Raw genomic sequence first — 9,268 nt, forward strand, 5'->3', positions numbered from 1 at the left:
AAGGAGAACAAATTTGTTTTCTTTCATCTTCTGGAGGATCTGGTGACGCGTGTGGACCTTCTCTGAGACTCTGAGGAACTTGGACGTGAGCTGACGTCAGTGAGCAGAGCCGTGATCTGAGAATCTGAGAGAGCAGAAGAGTAAAATCCGGATTTAGAGTTTCTCCGTTTGCTCTCTGTTTTGAGCTCTGGAGAATGAGCTCTTTGGTAAACAGGCTTCATCAGGCCACAGAGGTCACAGAGGTCACAGAGGTCACAGAGGTCACAGAGGTCACAGAGGTCATGGATACTTTACTACACTCATATCACACATGTTAGATTTCTGTCCGACTTGATCCCGACTCGCTCTGACGTCATGCAAACATAAGCAACAATAAAACATCAGGGCATGCCCCCCCCCCCCCCCCCCCAATGTAGATAGTCTACAATATCAACATCATGAATCAACATTAAACTTACAATCGGTACAGACAGACATGAAGCTCTGACAGTCTGAAAATCAATAGAGGAAACTGTCTGTCTTTTCATTATCTATATATATCTATATATATTATCTTTATACTTTATTGATCCCCGGGGGGGAAGCCAGCAAACATGTGGAACAAACCTAATACTAAGCTGGGGGCGCCTTTGCTTTTTAAAAAAGAGAATGAATGTGAAGAACTTTCCAATAGTCTCTCTGTCAGATCAGAGCTGCTGGAGCTCCCTGACAAGTCTAGCTGTTACAGCTATTTGTTGACCTTCAGGTCATGAATGCAAGAAACTCGACTCTCATCTCATTTGAAATAATTCTACAACCCCCCCCCCCCCCACAGTCCTGCAGTAATGGACCGTTCCTTGAGCCCCTGTCCTCCTGTCCTCTGGTCCTCTGGTCCTCCTGTCCTCCGCTTGAAAATGTACTTAATGTTTATGGTGTTTAAAGTTTAATATGTCTTTAATGAGAGTGTGAGGAAAAATAAATAATAATAATTAGTAAGATATTTGTGTTTTATGCATAATATGTTGTATGTATGTATGTTATATATAATAGCTAAATACAATAATGAATAACTTAAATATGAATAAGGCTTTATAATCAATTTAATTTTATAATACATTTATAATCATTTAAATGTACATTTTTTAATGGAATCTTCTACCATGATGTCACCTTTACTGTGTTTTTGTCTTTTCCTTCAAAAACATGAAAAACACACTCTGCCTCAGTGGGACTCACCTGCTTAAATAAACATAAAGAGAAAATGTATAGAATATATTTCTCAAGGAAATCTAAATAAAAGGCTGATTTCAGCAGAGTGAGCTCCTCACCTGTCCTGCTCACCTGTGCAGTAACGCTGTGGCTGTGTATCAGTAACACGTGCTGTCTGAGTAAAGCGAAGCACCGACATGTCGCCCAGCTTTCATCCTGTGTGTGTGTGTAATGAAGCTGCTGCACTGTGTTTTTAACATTCCTGTGTGTGGACTTCTTCTCTGATTTTTGGGCCCTGCAGGCTGCAGCTGACATGACTGAACAGAGATCAGATCCTCCTGCACTCATTCAGGCTCCGTCATGTTTGTCCTGGACTGACAGCAGACTGGAAACTGTACCAGCAGCAAACAGGGAGGAGTTTAGTCCTCCGCCTTCTCCGTTCACACCTTCAACACTCACGCTCCAGATTTATTAACTTGTATTTTTTGTGTAAAGTATTTTCTGCAGAACTTTACTTTAAATTCTACAACGGCTGGGGAAGTACTTTGTCCCTTTACTTCAAGTTAACATAAGAATATGCATTGATGTGTAAGCATATTTTTAATGTTGTCAAATTGGAGCTAAATTTGAGTAATTCTATGTGCTGTTTGTAGTTTGAGCCATAACAATGCTCTTAATCTGCAAGTGACCAGTAACTCCAGCTGTCAGATAAATGTAGTGAAGTAAAAAGTGCAATATTTCCCTCTGAGATGTAGTGGAGTAGAAGTACAACATAACATATAATGGAAACACTCAAGAAGAAACACTCTTTACCTCAAACAGCAACAAAAATCCACAATGTAAAAATACTCAAGAAACAAGAAAAATCCATTCAAAACCTGCATTCAGAAACACAACATAAATATTATCTGCTAACTCTACTTAAAGTACTAAAAGTAAAAGTACTTGTTGTAAGCAGCGTCCACAACCTTTTTGGCTTGTGAACCTTAATAAGTCGTCACTGGGACATGAAATATGAGCAGTTTTTCATTTTTTCTGAAGATTACTTTTTTGGACATTCTGCCTTTATTAGATATTATTATTAGTGACAGCTGAAGCCAGACAGGAAAGGCAGCAGAGAGAGAGGGGATGACATGCAGCAAAGGGCACCCTGAAATATGAGCAGTTTGTCTGCTTTGAAGGCTTTTATCAGCTTGAAAAGGTAAAAGTACACAGTGTTTCACAAGCAAAAAGCCAGCATTGAAGTAAACATACAGATATAGATTTTCCCTTCTTATACCTTTAACTTGTGACCCCACGGATCAGTCTTGGGACCCTTTGCTGGTCTCGACCCCGATGTTGAGAACCACTGCAGGAGCTGGTTGATGTGGAGCTCATTTGAACTCCTTCACACACTGTGTGCCACTTTAACAACAATGCATCATATTTTATGAGCTGAATAGGATGTGAGGTCTGGAGCTGCAAAGTTACTGAATATGTCAGAGAAATGTAGTAAATGTACTGCAGTAACAAGTACAATATTTACCTGTGAGAAGTATAGTAAAGTAGTCTAGACAACATGATGCACTACATTTCCAACTGGAAAAAGACATTTAAGGGGACTTTGTAAGTTTATTGTTAAGCTTTATTCTTGCTCTTTGTTTTCTTCACTCTCTCTGAGACAAACTGTCTCAATAAACGTTCACCAGCAGGTTTATTAGACGGCTGTTAACCGACAATATAACCGTTGTTGTCCTGAGAGGATACCAGGCTGCTGTCCAACAGTGTACTCAGATCCTTTACTCATGTAAAAGTACTTATACAACAGCCTAAAAATACTCCATTACAAGTAATCCCTGCATTTAAAATCCTACTTCAGTAAAAGTACAGAAGTATTATCAGCTAAATGTGCTTAAAGTATCAAAAGTAAAAGTACTCTTCATGCAAAATGGCGCCGTTCAGGATGTTGTATTTATCGAATATTTATACTGATGTGTTAATGTGTGAGATATGGATTTGATCCAACAGTGCATCACATTTTATACGCTCATCATATGTTTTTCATGTAAAATTTTTGTCTGAAAAGCAACTAGTAACTCTATTAGTACCAGTGACGTGAATGAATGTATAAATATGGAAATGGTAATACTCAAGTAGAGTACTTACAATTTGTACTTAAGTACCCTACAGTACTTGAGTAAATGTAGTTATTACATTCCATTTCTTGTGTAACCAACCCATACTACTACGAGTGGTAGAAGAAATACTCACATCCTTTACTTAAAAGTATAATATGTAACTTTTCTGAATTAAAATACATTTTTAGCTAGTTTAAACTACTTTATGTACAGTTAGCTTGTTTTAGCTACTTTACATAGTTAGCTAGTTTTAACTATTTTATGTACAGTTAGCTAGTTCTAACTACTTTATATACAGTTAGCTAGTTTTAGCTACTTTATATAGTTAGCTAGTTTTAACTACTTTATGTACAGTTAGCTAGTTTAAACTACTTTAGTGAGCTAGTTTTAACTACTTTATATACAGTTAGCTAGTTCTAACTACTTTATATAGTTAGCTAGTTTTAACTACTTTATGTACAGTTAGCTAGTTCTAACTACTTTATATAGTTAGCTAGTTTTAACTACTTTATATAGTTAGCTAGTTTTAACTACTTTATATAGTGAGCTAGTTTAAACTACTTTATATAGTTAGCTAGTTTTAACTACTTTATGTACAGTTAGATAGTCTGAACTACTTTATATAGTTATTTAAATCCAGTTCTTTCCGACCTTTTCAGCATGTGACCCCTTAAAATAAAATGTCTACTTTTGACCCCTCGTCAGTTTGACCGAAGAATATTGCTTCCTATGTTTTATTTGAACAGTCCCGAAGAAGTAAAGTTAGCCAGTAACTTACAAGAAAAAGAAATAATTCGATTCGGTTTTCCAGTTCTTTGTACTGAGAGAAGGACAGGTGCAATAAGCTTTCTGGTCTTTGCTATAAACTTCATTATCTTGTGGCTGTTTAAGCACTTGTGTGCATTACTGTTTGGCTGAGATTTGTATTTTTCTCCTAAAACTAAGGATTGAAATAAAGATTCACTTTTAAGTGAATTGTTTTTCATATTTCATCCCTTATTAATCATTTCACGAGCGATCAGATTTATCCTGCGATTGTTTAAACAGCCCTGAAGAAGTGACATCAGCTGGTGATTTACAAATTATAAACAAAGATTAGAGGAAAAGTGGAAATATGTTTTCTCTAGGGGTCACTAGTCCTACAGTCAACATGTTTTATATGCTCATGTTTTGTAAGTAAAATGTTAGTCAGAAAAGTAACCAGAAGCTGCAGCTGTGAAAAATCATATTGCAGTATACAATGTTCTCTCTGAGGTGTGGTGGAGTGGAATTAAAAAGTGGCTTAAAATTGCAATACTCAGATACAAGTACCTCACACTTGTACTTTAGTAATACAGCTGTCCAAGTGTGATAACCCGAGGCAAGGTCAGCTGCAGCCCAGTGACCTCTGACCCCTTTAAAAATGCCTGAGTTCACCTCTACCTGAAAGTCTTCCATCATCTGGCTGCCGAGAGCGGGGGGGAAAAAGCAAGCAGAGATACAAAGTACAACTCACAAAATAAAAGTCCGGTTTATTGTCAAACAACAAACTTCGCACATACATCAAAACAGGCCGTCATAAAACAAAAAGTCGCTGACAAAAACAAAATAAAAAGGAAAAAGAAAAGAGGCTCTTTTCTTTGGCCTTACCCTCCCATACAAACAAACTAGTTATGGTACAGCTAAAGTACATACATTAAATTTACTGGAATGCTCTGAGTTCAACGGCTTAAGAGGTTGTCTTTCATGTTTTTTTAAACTGTTTTTACATGTTTTTTCCCTAGTATCTGTTGAGATATCGTAACATGGTCAACCAAGTAAAATCTTTCGTTAAAGAAGCACCGATTTGGTCTGACGAGATCGCTGCCGAGAGAGAAACTGACCCCCCCTCCTAACAATATGTACAAAAATATAAAATGTAAATAAAAATACAAACAAATTCTCCTTTCGTGTTGTTGTTGTTGTTGAAGAGAAGCCAGATTTCTGCGTTGATGTGGTGGCAGGTTCCTCTAGAAAATTTGTTTAGCAGTTTTGAGGGGAGATCGAGTGTGTGTGGACGTGGTAGATGTTTGTTGAACTCTACTTGCTAATGACCATGTTGCATTTTTTTATTATTATTTTTTCTCCTTTAAATCAGTCCTCCAGCCCCCCCACCTGTGACATATAAAAACAGTCACAGGTGAAGAATCAGGAAGTGGTTCAGCAGGATGGCGCGGGGGGGAAACGCATCAATCGTCGTCGTCGGTTTTCTGCTTCTTGGTTTCGACGTCGTCCTGAAGGAAGAGAAGAAGAAGAGGAGTTGGTTAGTTAGTGATCTGGTCGATGGCTCCGATTCTTGGTGGTTACGGTCAGATTCCGTCGCCTCACCTCATCGTCGTCATCGTCGTCCTCAGCTGCCCGTTTTGTGCCGCCCTCAATCTCATCGTCATCATCGTCCTCGTCTTCCTCATCGCCTGCAGGACGAAGGGTGAGAAGAATGAGCTTTTTGCATGTTTTGGGAAATGATACAACATAAATGCATAAATAAATCTTCGAACTACCTTCTCCATCATCTTCCTCGTCCTCCTCATCCACCTCCTCGTCATCTTCATCATCTACCTCGGGCTCGCCGTTCTCCTCGTTCTCCTGGAAACACACACAAAACACTTCAAAGTTACTTTCTGAAGTCGAGTGGATGACCGCTCAAATGTTCCTAAAGTTCTGGGGGTGGGGGCAGGGGTGGTGGAGTTACCTTTCCGTTGGTGGCAGCATCTTTGCCGTTCTCCTTCTCCTCCACCAGCTTCTTCTCTTTCAGGTCCTGAAGGAAACAAACACAGAAAAATTAGAAAAACCACAAATAAATATTGATGGTCCCGAGTTTCAGATGCGGCTGTATTAACACTCCCCCCGGCTGCGGCCCCCCTGCCCTTCTATCTGATGGCCTAGTTTGAGGAGTCCCGGTGCTCGCTGGGAGCTGCACAGTTTTCAGCCCTCTGCCTGTCAGAATGAAGCCTTCCTATTTAAACACCATATTGGTCTCTGCAGATCCCCCCCCCTCCCCCGTCCTTCTCCTCCCACTCCATCCTCTCTCTAATGTGTTGTAATCTGATACTTTGATGTGCCCCCCGGGGCACTCTGGGTATTGTAGTCTTCCGCGGGCTGCCGTCGCCGCCATATGTCACGAGACACGCCCGGGAGAGGCACTGCAATACCCAGGATGCACCGCTTCGTTTAAAATAACACAGGAGGGGCAGGGGGAGGTGGTGATGAAGGAGGAGGAGGAGGCGGCGGCGGCGAGCGCGATGCACGCGGCTGCTGCTGGCCGCTTGTTGTAACGGAGGCTGGAAAGGACAATAGAAGACGACACATGGCAGGCGACAAAAGCGAAGATAAAGCGGCACGACGGGCCGCAGCCCGCGAACACACCGTCAAAAACACCTTCAGGGATTTTTTGCTCCCCACTTAGACCGGAAAACCGCCCGCCGAGCCTATTAATAGCGCTCGGTTTCCTTGTTTTGTCGACATCGTCCGTTCACAGCCTATTATCCCCGCTGCACGCGGTTGTTGATTAATTGCTTTACATAATCTTATTGCTTAAACTCCATTAAGCTGTTCAGGAGCCTCCGCGGCTCCTCGGCTGGAGACAAATGAGGCTCCGTGCAGTTCGGAGCTCCGCTCACCGACTGTGCGTAAAAACGCGCTTGTGCGTAAAAATGCTCCACAACTATAAATAGTGGCTGAACAGGCACCCCGGATTATCAGCGTTAATACCAGGCCCCAACTTCTCCCCTCCACCTTCTCCATATGTTCATTTGTTATAATCACTCATAATTATTCAGCTCCGCGGCTCGCTGCTGCTGCTCTTATTATCTAAAGGCTGGATCCTGTTCTCCCCTACTGCTGCTGCGGAGACCCGACTCCCCCCCGCGGGGGCTATTAAAGTTTTACCCAATCTGGTCCAAAGTCCAACTAGACCGAAATGAACCTTTCAAGAAGCGCGGAGAGGGTGCGATAGACGGAGAAAGCCCAAACGGTGACGGATCAGGGGAGAAGGCAGCACCGTCACATCACACCTCCACAGCCCGGCCGCGCACACGCACGCACACACACACACAAGTGGGCTGCATTACAGGAAAAGAAAGAAAAACTTTTCCCCAGAGACATAAACGCGCCCTGCAAACATGCTCCGAAAATACTGAAGAAAAAGCGGAAGCCGCGGCTCGCCGTGTGTCAGAGACTCTCCGGTAAACGGAGGCTGAATAAACAGTCCGTTCAGCAGCAGCCGACCTTCCTGAGTCGGTAAACAAACCGGGTCGGACGGTGCAGGCAGGCCCACCGGTGCCTTTTAAAAACTGGACCTCAAACAAATAACTATTTCTGAAAGCTGGAAGTGGAGAGCCCCGAAAGTTGCCATTGGAGTGAATTACGCACCTCCTGCCTGCCTCTCTGTCCTCCATTCAAACGGAGCAACTTCATACAAACCCCAGCTGGAGCTCCGCTGCTCAGCCCCAGCAGCTCGTTACCGCTCTAATACAACAAGCCGGGATATTAGCGTCCCTCTTCAACTGGAAGCGGGATTTGACTTCGAATTAATTCGCATTAAGCAGCCTGCGAGATGTGGAATAAATGTGCGATTCGGCGCGTCGATTCAGCAACAAGAGCGGCGGAGAAAGAGCCCGAAAAGCTGCGAAGTGTGTGTTGGAGCGAGTGATGTGGAGGAGTCCTCCGGTCCGGACTTGATGTGTGTTTCGGTGAGGAGAACCGAGCCGCCTGTATAAACAAAGACCCCGCGCAGACTGTTACTCTCCGGACAATGAGACGCGGGCTGTAAACGCAGCCTATTTCCATGATGCGGTGCCGAGACCCCCGCTTTCTTTCTCGGATGTTTTCCACTGGAGTTTAGAGAAGAAGAACTGAACACCGGCTTTTCCCTCTCTTTATCCCCCTCCGGCTTCGCAGAGTCCGAATGAGCGCGAAGCGACGACGAAAGGTTTTTTAAAAATCTAGGTTACAGCCTGGAAAAGCTTTATTCTGCTGAGGGGCTTAGGGAGACGCGGCTCCGCTGGAGGTGTGAGGCGGCTTACCTTGGCAGAGATATCCGAGCCGGAGTCAACTTGTGTGTCTGCCATTGTTTTAGTTCAATAAAATAAAGGACGGCTGAAATGAAAGGTTGAATAAAGTAAATCCCTCTCCTGGTTAGTGGATCAATCAGTATTATATTGTGCCAGTGGCCAATGCTGCTGACGGCCGAGCCTTTAATATAGGCTTGTGGGCGGAGTCTAGAGGAGGTCGATGGCAGCTGATTGGCTGAAGGCTCCACAGAGGTGTTCTCTTCGCGCGTTGGAGTGGAACAATGGGTAGAATTTCTAAACCCGGAGGCCACGCCCCCCTCCTGTCCGCCGCTGCAACTGTCCTTTCTCCACAAAAACAATAACCCGACCCGATGAAAGCCAACAAAACCGACTCAGCCTTCAACCTGGGGGCCTTTCCGACACCGTGGAACCCACAAAACCACGTTCACACCGAGTTACGCACTAAATATATCGAATAGGCAGCGCTTCGGCTGACGTAGTGTCACAATTTGATTGATTGATGTTCATCTGGTCGAGTGAAGCGGCGACTACGGACCTCTTCTCCCGCCCACCGACGCGACGGGGGAATAGAGGAAGTCTTTGCGGGGAAAAGAGGAAAAATGTCGACGACACGGACAGTGTTAGTGGGTTCCAGCCTTTTCTACCGTTACCGTCGCCTCGTGAGCTCTATCAATCAGATAAAAGGCTTAAAGAATGTGAATGTGTAACACCGCCGCCATGTCTCATCGCAGCTCGCCCCTCCCCTGCCCGACGCCCATGTTTGAAACTCCCTCACTCATCTCTGGATGTGCGCACTTGACGCTCTTCAGGGTTTTTTTTAATTTTTTTTTTTTTTTTTTTTTTACATAACATCCCATAAATTCGTGCGCCAAGGTCGATGCACGAATAAACACACAACCTCTGTCCACCGAC

At 43.3% G+C, this 9,268-nt stretch overlaps 1 protein-coding gene across 1 annotated transcript; it reads right to left on the reverse strand.

Moving 5' to 3' along the window:
• Positions 1–4,790: 4,790 nt before the first annotated feature.
• On the reverse strand, positions 4,791–8,507 carry LOC139297026 (prothymosin alpha-B-like). Its single transcript, XM_070919608.1, has 5 exons — positions 8,348–8,507; positions 6,016–6,081; positions 5,825–5,909; positions 5,652–5,737; positions 4,791–5,557 (listed from the first exon to the last, which is right to left on the reverse strand). Exons 1-5 carry the CDS (start codon positions 8,390–8,392, stop codon positions 5,513–5,515), a joined length of 327 nt encoding a protein of 108 aa, XP_070775709.1. The 5' UTR covers positions 8,393–8,507; the 3' UTR covers positions 4,791–5,512.
• Between the last annotated feature and the right edge of the window lie 761 nt (positions 8,508–9,268).

The sequence above is a fragment of the Enoplosus armatus genome, chromosome 14 (genome assembly GCF_043641665.1).
Source record: "Enoplosus armatus isolate fEnoArm2 chromosome 14, fEnoArm2.hap1, whole genome shotgun sequence".
In the NCBI taxonomy this organism is placed as follows: domain Eukaryota; kingdom Metazoa; phylum Chordata; class Actinopteri; order Centrarchiformes; family Enoplosidae; genus Enoplosus; species Enoplosus armatus.